Below are 16304 nucleotides of genomic sequence, written 5' to 3'. Positions count from 1 at the left end.
TGGATTGCTTTCTAGGAACCAGGCACTTTCTGTGCATTGTCATGACCCTCCTAACAATTCTATTCTATCCCATTCTACAGATGAGGAAACTGAAGCTCTGGCTACAGAGGTTATACCCTTTCCTATCTTGATACACTGGCAGCTGCCTTCTATCTACTTCAGCCCAATACCATCATGGGGGAAAAGAAATACTCTCTTACCTTAAGAGCCCATTCACAATCCACCAGGGCCTTCTCATAGTTCTTAAGTTTCATATAAGCCTGTAATGAAACCAACAGCTGATATTCACACACAACTCTGCATCAGGCAGTTTTCAGTTCATGCAGAAAGAACATTCGAACAGTAGAATGTCAGCGAGAACTATCCCCTACCTAGATCAGTCATGGTCCTGCCAGGAAACAGATGGCACACTTACACTGGGCAACTGAGAGTTGAATCCAGGGACCTCTTCCACGGTGAAGGCAGGGCTTAGGGAACCTGACAAGGGATGCTACAGAATCTCAGAGCTAGCAACAGTGGACAGCCATTACCACTGCTGTAATAGAAGGGGCAGAAGGAGGGAGCAATGAACACAATGGGAGAGGATAGCTCTGCGAAAAGAACTGCCTGATATGAGCTGAGGCCTTCACTAGAGCCAAAGGCCAGGAGAATAATACCCAATCTCACTTTTCCTCCTTCCTTCTTATTTTATTGGCTGAATGCAAATGGAGGCTAGAAGGCTGGGAAGCCAAGGAGCCACTCCACACAGGTCAGCCCTCCAGGGCACAGTGCAGGGAAGGATCTAGAGGGACACAGAAAATACCCAGCTCACTAGCTACATCCAAGAAGGAAGAGCTGAATTCTGGAGTCTACCCTGCTGTGAATGTTCCAGAAAAACACCAAATGATAAAGGGAATAAAAAAGACAGATAATTAGAGCCCTCATACACTGCTGGTGGGAATTAAAATGGCACAGGCCCTCTGGAAGATAGTCCGGAAGTTCTTCAGAAGGTTATGTTACCATATGACCCAGTAATTTTACTCCTAGGTATATCCCAAGAAGAATATAAACATACATCCATACAAATGCTTATACATGAATGTTCATAGCAGAATTATTCATGATAGTCAAAAGGCAACAATCCAAATGTCCATCAGTGATGAAGGGATACATAAAATATGGTATATCCATACAATGGAAAATTATTCAGCAACAAAAAGAAACGAAGAGTTGATACATACCATAACATGGATGAATCTTAAAAACATTATGATAAATGAAAGAAGCCAGTCACAGAAGGACAAATGTATGATTTCATTTATATAAAATGTCCAGAATGGACAAAGGTATGGAGACAAAAAGTAGATTGGTGATTATCTCGGGCTGAGAGTAGCAATGGGAGGATTGGGGAGTTGACAGGTAAAGATGAAGTTTTTTGGGGGATATGATGAAATGTTCAAAAATTGTGATGGTCGCACAACTCTGTGATTATACTAAAATCCCATTAAATTGTGTACTATAAAAGGGTGAACTGTATGGTATGTGAATTACATCTCAATAACGCTGTTATCAAAATATAATAAAAAAGCTCTGCTTCTGTCCTCCTGAGCACAGCAGAAAAAAAATGAAAGAAGTAGAGTGACATATGAGAGTCAAGAGCATCACCATGAACCCTTAGTATCAAATGCCTGGGGCACTCTTTTAGAATCCCTTAGAATTGGGGAAAATCTTGAAAATCAAGAATTGACTCAGAATTCCGTGATCCATTCAAACTTAACTGATTAAGAACTTAGATTGAGAACTAGAGGAATATAAACAAATGAACGACTATTTATAAACAAGCACAATGGCTACTATAACCTCTCTATTAATTACTGGACACAGTAAGTGGTCAATAAAGTCTTATCAAATTGCACTAAGTAGCCTTGAAGCACTCTTCTTCTGGAAAGCTCCCTAAGAGGCAGCACCGATCATCCCATTTGTACAAAAGGATAGCCAAGCACCAGGTGCAGTGGCTTTTCCAGGGTTCCATCAGTCACCAATAATAAAGCCAGTACTACACGTAGGATTGTCCATGATCAAAACTGTACCAGGGTACTGCAACACTCTTAACAACAAACCTGATGAGATATTTGCATGGACAAGCCAATTGTGGGGTTAATGTTGCAACTCACAGGTAATCCAGGTATCCAACCCAAGTGAGAAGAGAGCAGGCAACAGCCAGCAAATGCATTGAAATCATGCCGCTCTTGGCTCCCATAGCAAGGAAGCTGCAAGTGGTGCTTTCATTAACTCACATTCTGTAGTAATTAGAGAAGATGACTCTTTGAGCTATCTGTTCTGTAAAGCATCATCCTTTTCTCCAGGGTCTCAGGTTTCATTTGAAAATTAGGGGATGTGAGAAGGAAGCTGGCATCATTCTAGACAGCTGTGGCCATGATTTCATGGCACTATTATTCAGGAATCGTGCAGACTCCGAAGAAGTCTTTATGGGTTGCAACAATTTCTCTACACGGCCTTTTACTTTTTCTTTTTCTTTCTCTCTTAAGGCTTAGATTAAACACCCTATAACTTCCTCAAGCTCTTTCGCTTTTGCACATTTTAAAAAAGAACTACTTTTTCCAAATAGCAATTAAACTCCAGATTTGTCTAAATTATACCGGCAATCTACTGATCATAACATTAACTCCAGGGGCAAAACAAAGCAATGAAAGGTTAGGTTTTCTCTCTAGCAAGAGAAAGTTGACAGGGTCCTTGTTAAGTGTTTTCTAACACTGCATGCGCACAGGGGAAGCGTTTTAAAAACAGTTCAGTGGTTCAAACGGTTTGTAACACCAGGGAGTACATTTTCCATGTTTTGGTCTCTGTGTAAGTTTTCTCCCTGGGAAAGCTGGGAGGAATCACTCCCTCAAACCTTTTCATTACATTTCCTTATATTTATCCACATTCATTCTTAATGTGATTCTTCAGAACTAATCAAAGTGCGGCTTAAAAATGAGTGCAGTGAAAATATAACTAATTCAGATGAATCAGAGTATAGACAGTCTGAATTAGATATGTCTGAATTACATAACTTTTTTAAAGCAATTCAATTTTATTGCTTTCAAATAACTTCAGAGTAACACAACTGAACAAGCATCAGTAGGCAGATGTTTTTAGAGACCAAATTTGGTAATAAATAAGAAGGAACTATAATTATTCTATTAATTGCTTGCATTTAAGCGATGCTTCTGAATTGTCAACAGAAACTTAACTCCCTTAATTGGACTTATTGTGCTTCCAATGTTATGTAACTAAAAAAGGATTTATTGAACATCTGCTATAAATAAAGCATTAAGGGAAAAAGTATATGGTAGTTTTTGCCCTCAAAAAGTTTATAATCTTGTTCGGGTAATGCAATGTACTGTTAAATCAACCTCTGGCCATCTTTTTTACCGATTCACTTCCTTATAACTAGTTTTCTCCAAAATTGGGATAGTTTAAGTGACACTTCAATTCTAGTCTAACTTATCCAAATTGCTAAACTAGTGAGATTATACTGCTTGGATTTATTTATCATTAAGTCACTATCACTCCCCAGACATTCTGGCCTCTGAATGTCCTGTTTCTTGCTTCCAATCCTCTTTCTCAACATCCCAGAGCCAGACATTCTTAATCTCGAGTTAGGGAAATTGGAGCTGATGAGGATTCTGCTGCAGCCTCTCCCTCTTGCAAATGACAAGGCATCGCCAAGTCCACCTCACACAGGTCCTGCTGACATATTCTGACCATGGGGTAATTACGTCCACGAATCTGCCAAATTTTCAGGCCTGTCCGGCAGAGAACTCTACCACACAGAAACTAAACTACTTTTCAAACACAAGGTCACAGGTGATGGTTTTGTTTCAGTTGAGAGCTATCAGCCCACCCCTTCATTAAGTGGTAAATAAACATCTGGGTGGTTTTTACCTGGTGTTCCAAGAAACTGAGCTCATTTGTGACACATACTAAGGCATAAAAACTTTAAGAAACCCAAAATTTCCAAGACATTGGTTCTAGGACCACTTGTTATCCACTTTACCCCCGTCGCAGAATCTTAAAGAGAGACTGATACAACGAATGAGAAACTAATAGGAGGGCATCCCCTAGGAGTTAAGACTAGTACCAAAAAAAGGAGGCTGAAGAAATCTGTTGGTAGCAGAATTCTAAGGTCCTATAGGTCATTTCATTCCACTAGTTTTCTCCTTTATCCACAGGGACAAGTGCATGGTCACCATCAGTGATATGACAGAACTGACTTATACTATGGAGACAGCTGATAATGGGCAGTTCTTCCCAAGTCCTCCTGCAGTGATTTCAAATTAGATCATGGTGAGAATATTTGCATCATGGAAACTGGTAAATGCTACGTATAAGTCAGCTCCTCCCAAACCCAAAACAAGAGCCAGTTCTTATAAACATTTCCCAGTCCAACATCTAGTCTCATCTTTGTTTTCCCAGGTTTAGTGGTAACTATTCCCTGAGAAAGCCCCATGGACACATGCTTGCCTCACTGACCTGGGCTCGGTTGGTGTACAGCACTTTCACGTCCTTCAGCTTCTCCAAACCCTCACTATAGTGCAGGATAGCTGTTTCATAATTGCCTTCAGCAAATGCTTCATTCCCTTTGTCTTTTAGGGCTATGGGAATATAAGTCACACAGGTGAGCTCTCGCCACACATCAGAAAATCTCTCAGACTTTATTCCCCCGATTTTCCAATTCTACTTTGAAGGTCTTCACTTCTATTGATCCTAAAGGGACTCAACATTTGTTTTTCTCTGCAGATATTTCAGGACCAGCTTCTTCAAGTATATTTTTTTTCTCCAAATCCACCCATGTCTTCTAAGTAGATTCTCAGAAAAAGTAAACGTTTCTGCACCGAGGCTCAGAACCATACTAAGTTTGCCACAGAGACCAAATCTGTGCATTCGGTGTCTCATAAAGAGGGTCAAATAATTAATTTTCCCAACAAAGATGGAATCATTCAGACCTGCAGCACACACAGCCCTGGGTGGTATAAAATAAATTGAAAACATTCTTCTATCGTATATATCTCCCCACAACATACACAATCCCATCCCTTCCTTTTCCTTGATTTCTCCTCTCTTTCCTCACAGCTGTTTTATTCTTCTTTTCCACTTCTTCATCTATGCCTTAGGCTAGCCAGTGGCAGCTCACTCTCACCCCCCACTACTTCCTGAGCACTGTTTAGTACAATTCACTTTGCTCTGCTAAGTGCACAGGGATGCTTTAGAAAGAGGTTTCACTGGAGGTAGGTACATCCTACCCCCTGCTTGTTGCAGCAGGAACAGAGAAGAGACCACCAACGATTTCCTTCTGGCCAAGTTCCATTGCCTCGAGCCCATCACAAACCTCACCACTGGGAATCTAGATGTCCTCAAATGTCAGCATTCAGGCTTTCGTGTGCTCTTTCTAGCACAAATCATCCCACCATTGAAATGTAAGGACTGACAATTACCATCTGCTAAGACTTTGTTTTCCCTTCTTCTCTTGGCTCGTTCCTTTGCATCCTTCTCCACAGATGCCAAGAAGGCCTCTGACAGCAGGGTAATTTCAGATATTAAAAAGGAAAATCCAAATACTATAATCAGTTATTTAGCTCAAATTCAGAAGAGTTACTTTAGAGTCACACGTATGCATATGCACACAGGCACACACACACGCACACACACAATTCTGAGGCAACTAAAATGACATTTTCTTAATTTGACATTAAATGGTAATCTGTGTGCTTTATTATTATACATGATGGCTATGACTGTGCTTCAAATTTGAATTATGTCTTTTTAAAAGAGTTTTTCTTTGAAGACAGATTTTTTTGTTCTGTTTAGCATAATGAGCTTCTGAGCTGAGCAACAGAGAAACTATCTGGATCCCTTGAACAGGGTAAATTGGATGATACAGAATAAATGAATTGAGTTTACAAAAGGTTGACCAACAGAAAATAGAGAAAAACCTCTCAGGGACGTTCGCGCTGACCACTAGTAACAGAATGGGATGTGATATCAGTAGGTTTTTGTTCACAGGTTGTTTGTAAGCCCAGAGGCAATAATTTAAAGGTCTGGGAGCTACACTCAATCAAAATTGGTCCTATATAAAGAATAAAAATTGGGAAGAGAGATGCTATCCTTACCTGAGTTTACTTCTTCGGCACTCTGTAGATGTAGGTTATCATAAAAACAAAGAAACAAATTTCAAAAGCCACTCTCTAATTTATATGCATATAAACCAAGAAGGCAAATCAATTACAAACAAGAGGTCATTTCCTTTAACCATCAAAACTGAAGAGATCAGAATTCAGGGGGCTTGCTTTAAATCAGGAGACCTGATTATGGGCACAATTGCTATGGGACCGAGTCTGCAAAATAAGGCTGCCCAGGTCAAGAGACCTCAGCTGTGGCTTATGAGTTGGAAATGAGTTAGAATATATTACCTTAAAAGTACAGCTTAAATATATCACACAAGCTCAGGGGGTGGAGAGGCGAAGTTTTCATTAAAATAGATTCAAAGGGTTGTTCAAAGATAACCCAGAAAGATCAAAGGAAAAAAAATCGAATTTTATACTTTCTTATAAAAAATAAATCTAATGAATCTAAGAAACAAAAGACCATTTCAGCCTCGCCGGACAGTTTGAGATGAAACTACTGCCTTGGTGTAGGTCTTCTCACTGTCTGTACTTATATAACTTCTCAATAGAAAAAGAAACCTTCACAGCAGTTTGTGGAGGACTGATCACAGTCTTATTCAAGGTGGTCCTGCATTCATCCTCCTCCTGGTCTTCCTCCATAAGCAGTAGTCTCTTTTCTGTCTCCAGGACAGCGTTCTGTTGCACAACTGGGTCATCAGAATTCATCTCCTGAATTAAATTGGCTAGAGAAGAAATCAGATGTGACTTAATCAAACAAGATATTCAAAAGACTCTATTCACTAGAAAGGATGGTGCATAAAATGTATGGGAAAGATCTTAAAGAAAAAAAATAGCGCAATCAAAAGCAAAATAGAGCAAGCAGAACCAATGAGAAAAAATTAACATACATATATATATATATATATATATATTTTTTTTTTTTTTTTTTTTGCCTAGAAAAAAGTTGCAGGTGAGTGTAGCTATTAGCTTTAAGGAACAGAGTGTTAAGCCATTATTCAATTCAACTATAATTTATGGAGAACTCATTATTAGATATTATGTTGATGTTATAGATAACAATGATGAATAAAAAAAGATCCATTTTTGAAGAGTTTATGAACTTGTGTGGGAGACAAACATGTAAGTATAGGCAGCTCCGAAATCACAAAACAACAGCCCTTAACCCTATCCTCACCTGTCTTCACTGTACTGCCTGTCCAGCTTAGATTCCATGGTCAATCACTTGGCAGTCATCCTGCCCACATACTCAACTCCCTTGCCCCACTATCCCACCTAACAGACAAAATTCCAGCTCTACATGATTTCAATTACCCAATTCTCTCAGTCTGTATTAGGAATGCTAAGTACTGAAGGAGACAGATAGATGCCTGGGGGACTGGTCCAAACTCAACTGGACCTTCAGTGATGCCTAGCAATCCTTGTTATCCTAGGCAAGATATCCTATCATTCCCCCAATGACTTTTAACAGTTTGTAATCTGAACCTGACCATCTCAAAAAGATGACCTTATTTATCAATTCAGAGGAGAGAGATGCCATCAACTTCCTGCCACTAAAACTACGAAACTGCCTATACCTACATCCATCCTTCCTTCCTACCAGGAAAAAGTGCCCATTCTTCAGTGAGGTTAGTCCCTCATCCTGGGCCCAGGAGTCCATCGTCATGTTTTGCATAATCAGGAACCCTGCATCACCAATTAATAATCCTATTGCACAATATTTTCAACCCATTCCATTCGACCAGCTTCTTCCTAAATGTATTTATGTACTTTAAATCTCTCCTAATGCTCTGTCTCCTCCCCTTCACAATGAAACTTCTTAAAGACATTTTCTTGTTCCAATTTCTTCATTTCCCACTGACTCTTCAAGGAAGTTTGAAATTTTTTAATTGTACAATATTTCAAGCATACAGAAAGTAATATAACATTTTTGTTTCTATGCCATTTATAAGTTAATGGTATCTTTTCTCCAGCATGTTTTAATGCTTAGTATTTGTATCATTTAGATTTTACTGCATCACACACCACGTCAAAACTTAGTGGTTTGAAACAAACCACCATTTTTGTGGCTTAGTTTACAATTCTCTAAGTCAACAATCTGAGCTGGATTCAGCTGGCCAGTTCTTCCAGTTTCAGCTGGACTCACACATATATCCATGGTCAACTGTCAGTCATCTAAGTGGCTCTGCTTTAGAAAGTCCGCTGGCTGTTGGCTTGAGAAATGCGAGCAACGAGGGGAAGTGTGTCTTACCTTCTCATGAGTGGCATGAGTGCAAGCCCCAATTCACATGCACTTTTCAAGCCTGTGTGTGTCATGTTTGCAAACATCCTGTTGGTCAAAGTGAGGCACATGGCCAACCAACCCAGATTTAAGGGGTAGAGAAATAGGCTCCACCCTTGATAGGAAGAAAGGAATTTGTAACCATTCTTGCAATCTATCAGAATATTTGTGTATGCAATATTTAAACAATTTTTAAAAATAGTTGTATAAAATGTGCATTCGTTTGCAACTTACTTTTTTCTCTTAAGATGCTTTAGACATTTGTTCTTGATACATATGGTTCAGTTGATTCATTTAAACCATTATATATACCATAGTTAATCCATTCTCTTATTGATAGCCAGGTGGTTTTTAATTTTAGTTTTTTCTAAAGTAAATAAATGCTGAATTGAATACCTTTATTTACATATTTCCCTGTGCACTTATGTTACAAATCCTTCAGGATGTGGCTGCACCAATTTTTACTCCTACAAAAGTGTACAAGAGGGAGTTCCCATTCTTCTACATTCTTGTCATCACTTGCTAGGTTAAACTTTTTAATTGCTGTCAATGTAATGAATGGGAATGGTATTTCATTAATGTTTTAATATGTATTTTGCTGAATGTGATTGGAATTGAGCATCCTCTTACTGATTTGCACCCATTTGGATTTCTATGAAGAGCCTACTCCTATCCTTGGCCAATTTTCTATTGGGTCATTGTCTCTTTCTTACTAGTTAACATAATTTCTTTTCAAAAAAAAAAATTTTTTTTTAAGAGACAGTCTGGCTATGTTGTCCAGGCCGGATTTGAACTCCTGGGCTCAAGTGATACTCCTGCTTCAGCTTCCTGAGTAGCTAAGACTACAGGTACACACCACCATGCCTGGTTGATTTGATTGTGAAACAGGGGAGTTCTCTGATCCTCCTCGCAGGACATGCGACAGAGGTATGGCTTGCCTGTTCAGTCACCACCACTACTCAAACCCCTGAGGGGAGGGGGAGACAAGTGCAGGAGCCCAACTGGGAGCATGTTACAGTGTGTCCTTTTAGCCCTGCCATCTGTGGACGACTTGAGTGTTAACCAGCTCGATGGATCCTCTGCCTTTTCACAAGGTTTTTTGTATCCTGAGGTTCTTTGTGTATCCGGAAGAACCGGGTCACACACAGGCTTGAAGGATGAATGTGGGGTTTTATTGAGTGGTGGAGGTGGCTTTCAGTGGGATGGATGGGGAACTGGAAGGGGGGATGGAATGGAAAGATGATCTTCCCCTGGAGCTTGGCCATCCAGGGGCCAAACTGCCCTCTGACTGCTCCCAGCCAAACTCCTCTCAGCGTTCAGACATTCCTCCTCTTTGCTCTGCTGTGTCATTCTGCCATTTGTCTGCTTGTGTCCTCATCTCCTCACCTGCTTGCCTGCTTCTGGAGCCTGCAGTTCAGGGTTTATATGGGCACAGGATAGGGGAGCATGGCGGGCCAAAAGGCAACTTTTTGGGCACAAAAACAGAAATGCCTGTTCCCACTTAGGGCTGCAGAACTCCAGGCCTGAAGGTGGGGTCTTTGCCAGGGAACCACCCTCTCCTACCCACTATTCCCGTCTCCTATCCTTATCAGTTGTATATTCTGGACTGGTTACATGTATTTCCAAGCATCTTCCCCTTGGGTATGCTTTGTCTTTTCATTTGTTTTTATGGAATATTTTGTTGAAGAGATTTTCTTTTTAATCTTAATGCGTTAAATATACCAATCGTTTCCTTTACAATTTAGGCCTTTTGTGTCAGTAAGGTTATAAATATACTATTTTATGGTATTTTATAAAAGTTTTAAAGTTTTTTTTCTCATTAAGGTATGTAATTCACCTGGAGTTGACTTTCATGTAGGGCAGGAGCATTATTTGTTGAGAAGTCCCTGCCAGCAATGTGTCTCATCAGCCCTGTAATATGTGCGAGTCTGCTCCAGGCTCTGCATTCCTTTCCCCTGATTGTCTTTTCCAGCACCAAAACCTCCATGCATCGATTACTATGGCTTTATAATAAATCTTCAACATCAGCTAGGGAGAGTTGTCCTGTTTTTGTTTTGTTTTTGTTTTTGTTTTTGTTTTTTCCTGCAGAGTTTTCTTGGCTCTTGCTGGTCCTTTGCTCTTCCATGTAAACTTTGGAATCAGCTTGCTGAATTTTAGTACATACTACTTTGGGGGTTTTGATTTAAATTGCATTTACTGTATAGAATATTTTAAAAATCGACATCTTTAACAAATAAGTCTTCCTATGATTAAATATGTCTCCATTTATTTAGCTCTTCTTTCATGTCTTTTAATTAACTTTTTTTAATTGACTCAACTCCACACGTTATTCTAATTTCATTGTTTTTCTCCCTAATGTCCTTTTTCTATTCCAGGATCCCCTCCAGAACACTATATGACATTTAGTCATGTCTCCTTAGGCTTCTCTAGGCTGTGACCATTTCTCACCCTTTCTTTATTTTGATGACCATGATAGTTTTGAGTAGTACTGATCAGGTATTTCATAGAATACGTTGCAATTTGGGTTTATCTGGTATTTTTCTCATGGTTAGACTGGGTTACAGGATTTGGGGAAAAAGACCATGGCACATTACGGCATATCAAGGATGCATGCAATCAGCGTGATTTATCAGGAGGTTAACCTTGATCATCTGTCTGAAATTGTGTTTGTCAACCTTTTCCACTGTAAAGTTACTTTCTTCCCTCTCTTTCCATACTGTACTCTTCGGAAGCAAGTCACTAAATGTATCTCACATTTAAGGGGTAGAGATGCTCCATCTCCTTGAGGGAAGAGTCACTACATAAATTAGTTGGAATGGATTTACTGCTTTCAGGGTAAACACAAATTCCTTACCATGGTTTCCAAGGTCTTTCCTAATATGGCCCCTCCATATTCAGATTGGACTCTTCTCTCCTTGATCTCTTCTTTCCAGCTATATGGGGCTTTTTATTCTTTCACTTCCTCAAAAGCACCACACTCTTTCTTCACTCTTAGCTTTCCTGCCTCCTTACTTCCCACGCAGAATAGTCCCCTGTCATCTCCTCAGTGACCAACTCCTACTCACTCTTCACATTTTGCCTAAATCTCACTTCTTCAGGAAAACTTAATTTGATTTCTGTTATAGACTAAATTGCATCCCCCCTGCCAAATTCACATGTTGAAGCTATAACTCCTGGTATGACTGTATTTGTAGACAGGGCCTTTAAAGAAGTAATTAATTATTGCCCTAATCCAATATGACTAGTGTCCTTATAAGAAGAGAAACACCAAATACATCCACACACAGAGAGATGACCACGTGAGGGCGCAGCGGGAAGGTGCCCATCCTCAAGCCAAGGAGAGAGGCCTCAGAAGAAACCAAACCTGCTCACACCCTGGTCTTAGATTTCTAAACTCCAGAACTCTAAGAAAATAAAGTTTTGTCATTTAAGCCAGCCAGCCTATTTTGTTACAGCAGCCCTAGCAGACTAATACAACCTTCCAAAGCTGGGTTAGATCCCTACACTTTATAATTCTCTCTGTGTCTCATATTGCACACTTGAAATTACTGTTTAATATCTGTTTTCTTCACCGGACTATTGAAACCATGAAAAGAGGTAATTCTTTGACTATATTCTCTAGGGCCTACCAACACTCAACACATAGCAAGAGCCCAAGAAGTAAATGTACAGAATCTATATACATGTGGCTACATAAATTTAAATTAATTGAAACAAGCCACATTTCAAACCTGGGCTGCAGCCATAAACACACAGAATCCTAACCACACAGAGTGGAGCTATAAGCCACATTTCAAATACTCAATAATCATGTGGCTAGTGGCTACCATAGTGGACAGTGAGGATTATGGCAAATTTTCATCATCACAGAAAGCTCTATTGTACAGCACTGGTATAAATGATAGCTGAATGAACTGTGAGTATCCATAAAAGTTAGCCAGGTTAAAAAAAAAAAGATGAAGAGGCAGTGGGAATGGCAAAGACCCAGTGCAGAGTGTGAAACACAGAGTATGTGTGGGGGAAACTATCAGCAGTTTATTGCTGCTCAAGCGTGAGGTAGGGAGATATGAGAGAGGTAAGGACAAGGTCATGGGAGGACTTAAGTCCTGATGAGAGCTTGGGATTTATTGTGACTGCAAAAGGAATCCAAGCAGAGAAGTGTCTGGGTCAGATTTGCATTTTAGATACATTACTCTGTGGGGAGTATAAACCTGGAGATAGGAAAAACAATCAGGGGGTTGTTGAAATAGTCTGGGTGAGAGGAACCAGAACAAAGGGAGGGTTGGAGAGGATGGCTCTCCAACCAAACTAGATGGCTAATTGGATGCAGGGTTATGAGGTGGGAGGAGTCCCAGATACTTGTAAATTTCTAGATGGTGGTGTCACCAACTGAGACCAGGATGAAGGGGACGGTACGAGAAGCAGGTTTTATTTGGGAGGGGGAGAGCAAAGGGGAGGGAAAGAGATGATGCCTCAATTTTGGACACATTTAAGTTTGAGTTATTTGTGGGATACAGTAGGTACGACAGTGATCATAGAGGCAGAGGCTCAGAAAAGAAGGCTAAGTGTCCACGTAGATGTGGGGGTCATGAGCATACTGGTGGCAGGTAAAGCTACATGTTTAGACCAGCTGAAGAGAAAGGCAGCAGTGGGCCAAGGCCAGAGCTCCACGGAACAGCACTCAGGGATGAGCAGGCCCATGAGGCACACAAGGCATTATACATGTATCATTTATGATGCCACCCAAACTAGCTTTAAAACCAGTTGATTCTATAAACCCAGACAATCTGCTAGAAGCAGCAATTTCAACATATTTCTTGTATTTACTATGGAAGGTCTGTTTGCCTGTTGGTTGGTTTGTTTCTAGACTCAAACGAGCTCCCTGAACAGGGACTGACAGGTTTGGAAATTCCTGAAAATGACCTGTGGGATCACAGTACATATTCTTTGAGATCCAACCTGTCTGAGCTTGGGAAAGGACTTTCTCATCTTGAGGGAGAGAAGGGAATGACGATCATAAGCCATCCATGTAATATGATGGATTCTAAAGGAAAGCCATTTGATTTTGCCTCTGCAGCTCTAAAACAGAAATGGCTCTACTCTAAAACGGGAGGAATCTCACACTGATCAATGAGGCTCTAGACCCTTGAAGGGAACAGCTAGGTTCATTGTCAGTGAGGAAACAGCAGCTCGTTTTGACCAGATTCCACAAAGAAGGATACAAAATATGGAGGAAAACCATCAGCCTGAATTCCTATCAGAATGTTAACAGTTTCTCTGATACCAATTAACAGCCAGAAAATACGGCCCCGAGGCTATAACTTGCCTCTCAATACCCTTCTGTTTAATTTCAATTACATTCTTTCCCTGAGAGTTACAAACCTGTCAAGCCACCCAGGAACTTAGAGTAATCACTTCCCTTTATCTACTCCATCTCTCTCAAGCAAAAATTAATTTATGATTTACTAGTACTTACTGATTTCATCCACATTTTTAAGAAATTTCTGCAGATCTTTCTCTTGATCAGCATCCATTGTGAACCGGAATCCCTAAGGGATGCAGCATAAATGATGAAATTAATAATAATAAAGCACTAAACAGAATGGTCAGGCTTATTAGCATTCTAAAACTAAGAGCCAAGTGATTATTTTTATGACAGTTTTGTTTATAAATGTCAATGAATAACAGTAGGGTGATCCGTTTCATTCCAACTGCTATTTAAGGCCAAGAGGCACTCATTTATGTGCGGCAATGCTTCCACAAAGCTTCCAGCCTTCCTTTCAGTGCAGAAAACGCTCTGCAAATAGTTCTTCCAAAGCTAACATCAATCCCGGCGATTTAGGGACCCGGCATGGAGATGAGGAGAGAGCAGATGACAGGTTGCCAAGGATAGAGAAATACACTAACTCCTGACTTTGATCATGACAGGCCGGTCTAGTCAGAAACTTAAATGTGGATGTGTGACAGGTAACAAACTTGGGGCAATTTGCATCCAAATGTCCATACCTGTTTAAAATACGCCTTTGGCTTGTTTCTGAAGAGTGAAGAAAGGGTACAAATTGGCTGAAGGGATTAGAACATGATGTTACCATGCTCACCAGCGTCTCTTCTGCTCTAGGTACCTTAGACATTATTTTATAGTTGTTTTTGTGTGAGAAGGCTCCGTGGTCTACCCAGCGGTACTTAGTGCTTCATCCACAGATCATAAAAATTATCAGAAAGCTTGTTAAATATACAGCTTCCTCAGCCGTAGCCCGAGATTTCGAGTCAGTAAACCCGGGACAGTGCCCAGCCACGAATGTAGATTTTTAAACCCGTTCCAGGTGATTCTGATTTACGGCCAGGTTTCATAGTAGTGTAACATGATTCTAACACGTAATCTGCCACGAACAAACTGCGAGTGATTTAATCTGAGTCTGGGTGTCCTTATCTCCACCAGTTACAAGCTGTGTGATTCTGGCTAAAGTCACAACCTCTCCGAGCCTCAGAGTCCTCACCCATACTATGGGAAGGTTAGAGAGAAACCACGAGGACACTTTGGGGACTGATGTAAAGCACCAGGCACGCGACGAGCGCTCACTGTGAAGCACCCTTACCTATATAAAACGGGGTGGGGTTGCGGCTTAACTGAATGACCGGTAGGGTTTCTTCCAGGTCAAATCTTTTCAACTCCCAAGGAACAGAGGCCCAGTCCAGTGAATTAACCTGCCCAACGGTATGAGGGTTAGAAGGCAGGCACGCGGGTGCAGGGACAGGAGACAACCCCTGTCTCCCAGGGCATGGATCTCAGGGTCCTCACTGCCTGGCCAGTGTCACCCCCACGCTAGAGTGAGAGGGCCAGAGCCAGGTGACGGCGAAGCGACGCCGCCCTCGGTGTTTCACTGGGTAGGGCTGCGGCAGCGGGGGCCTGTGCCCGAGCCCCGCGCCGAGCCCGCCCCAGACGCGCGCTGCCCGCCGGGCGCAAAGAGGCCAGGCCGCCCGCACTGTTGCCCGGCAACCGCTCCCCGGCGTCCGCAGGCCCGGGGCCCTCCAAGCAGGTCCCAGACCGCAGCCGAGACCTTCCCATGCTCTGGGGCCCAAAGCAGCGTCCTCTGCTCGGCTCTGAAGGCCAGTCCAGACCAGCTCCCACGGGGTATTCGGGACACCCCGCAGCACCAACCTGACTCGCTCAGCTTTGGACAGGAAATGGCGCAGCGACTGGCCTAGGCCGGGGCGGGGCCAGGAGCCAGGGGCCCCGGGGCGGGACCCAGGGCGGGGTCAAAGGCCGGGGGGCGGGACCGGGGGCGGAACCGGGGACGGGCGTGGGCCCGCGATCACCACCCTAGAGCTCTAGCTCCGGAGCGCGCCAAGTTCAAGGCCAAAGTCGAGGTTGGGATGCCTGATGCCTGGCGCGGGGAGACGGAGGAAGCAAAGTGCTGGTCTCTAAAGCAGCGCCTGCTGCTCGCCTTTTTTCTCCTGAAGAGGGGGTGTCTCACTCCCATTAGCTTAATATCCTTGCCCAAAATGTAAAGTCTCCAGTGTAGTTGTGAATCCGGTTTTGTTCATTGATAAATGTGTGAGTTAGAAGATTTACACATTTATCCTTAGGAGAATTATTTGAGTAACCTTTTTAATCCTCAGTTTTCTCATCTATGAAATGGAGAAATGGCACTTTCTCATACGGTTCATGGTTAAAGTTCTGTAATGGCCCAACAGATTCACCTTGCTCACTGCCTAAACAGAGTTGATTTATCAAGACAGAGGAATTGCAATAAAGAAAGAGTAATTCACACACGGCTGGCTGTGAGGGATACTGGAGTCTTATTACTCAAATCAGTCTTTCCAGCTTTCAGGGATCAGAGTTTTAAAGGATAATTTGG

At 41.7% G+C, this 16304-nt stretch overlaps 1 protein-coding gene across 21 annotated transcripts in view; it reads right to left on the bottom strand.

Annotated features, from left to right (window-relative positions):
- The window catches only part of TTC12 (tetratricopeptide repeat domain 12), a 69413-nt gene extending 53769 nt beyond the window's left edge, over window positions 1-15644 (bottom strand). For 6 of the 21 annotated variants that reach the window (XM_045371010.3, XM_045371014.3, XM_074015203.1 and 3 more), the window contains exons 1-7: window positions 15042-15644; window positions 13922-13994; window positions 6726-6889; window positions 6153-6174; window positions 5478-5555; window positions 4516-4637; window positions 201-260 (exon numbers count right to left, since the gene is read on the bottom strand). In XM_045371010.3, the coding sequence (XP_045226945.2) occupies window positions 201-260; window positions 4516-4637; window positions 5478-5555; window positions 6153-6174; window positions 6726-6889; window positions 13922-13979 (504 nt within the window). In that variant the 5' untranslated portion in view covers window positions 13980-13994; window positions 15042-15644. Of the gene's footprint in view, window positions 1-200; window positions 261-4515; window positions 4638-5477; window positions 5556-6152; window positions 6175-6452; window positions 6890-13921; window positions 13995-14451 lie in introns of all 21 variants that reach the window. The other 15 variants (XM_005579664.5, XM_074015204.1, XM_074015202.1 and 12 more) reach the window with 10 other exon arrangements.
- Window positions 15645-16304: the final 660 nt, after the last annotated feature.

This window comes from Macaca fascicularis, chromosome 14 (assembly GCF_037993035.2).
Source record: "Macaca fascicularis isolate 582-1 chromosome 14, T2T-MFA8v1.1".
Classification (NCBI taxonomy): domain Eukaryota; kingdom Metazoa; phylum Chordata; class Mammalia; order Primates; family Cercopithecidae; genus Macaca; species Macaca fascicularis.
The sequence above is the reverse complement of the archived record's forward strand: the minus strand, read 5'-3'. Positions and strand labels throughout refer to the sequence as shown.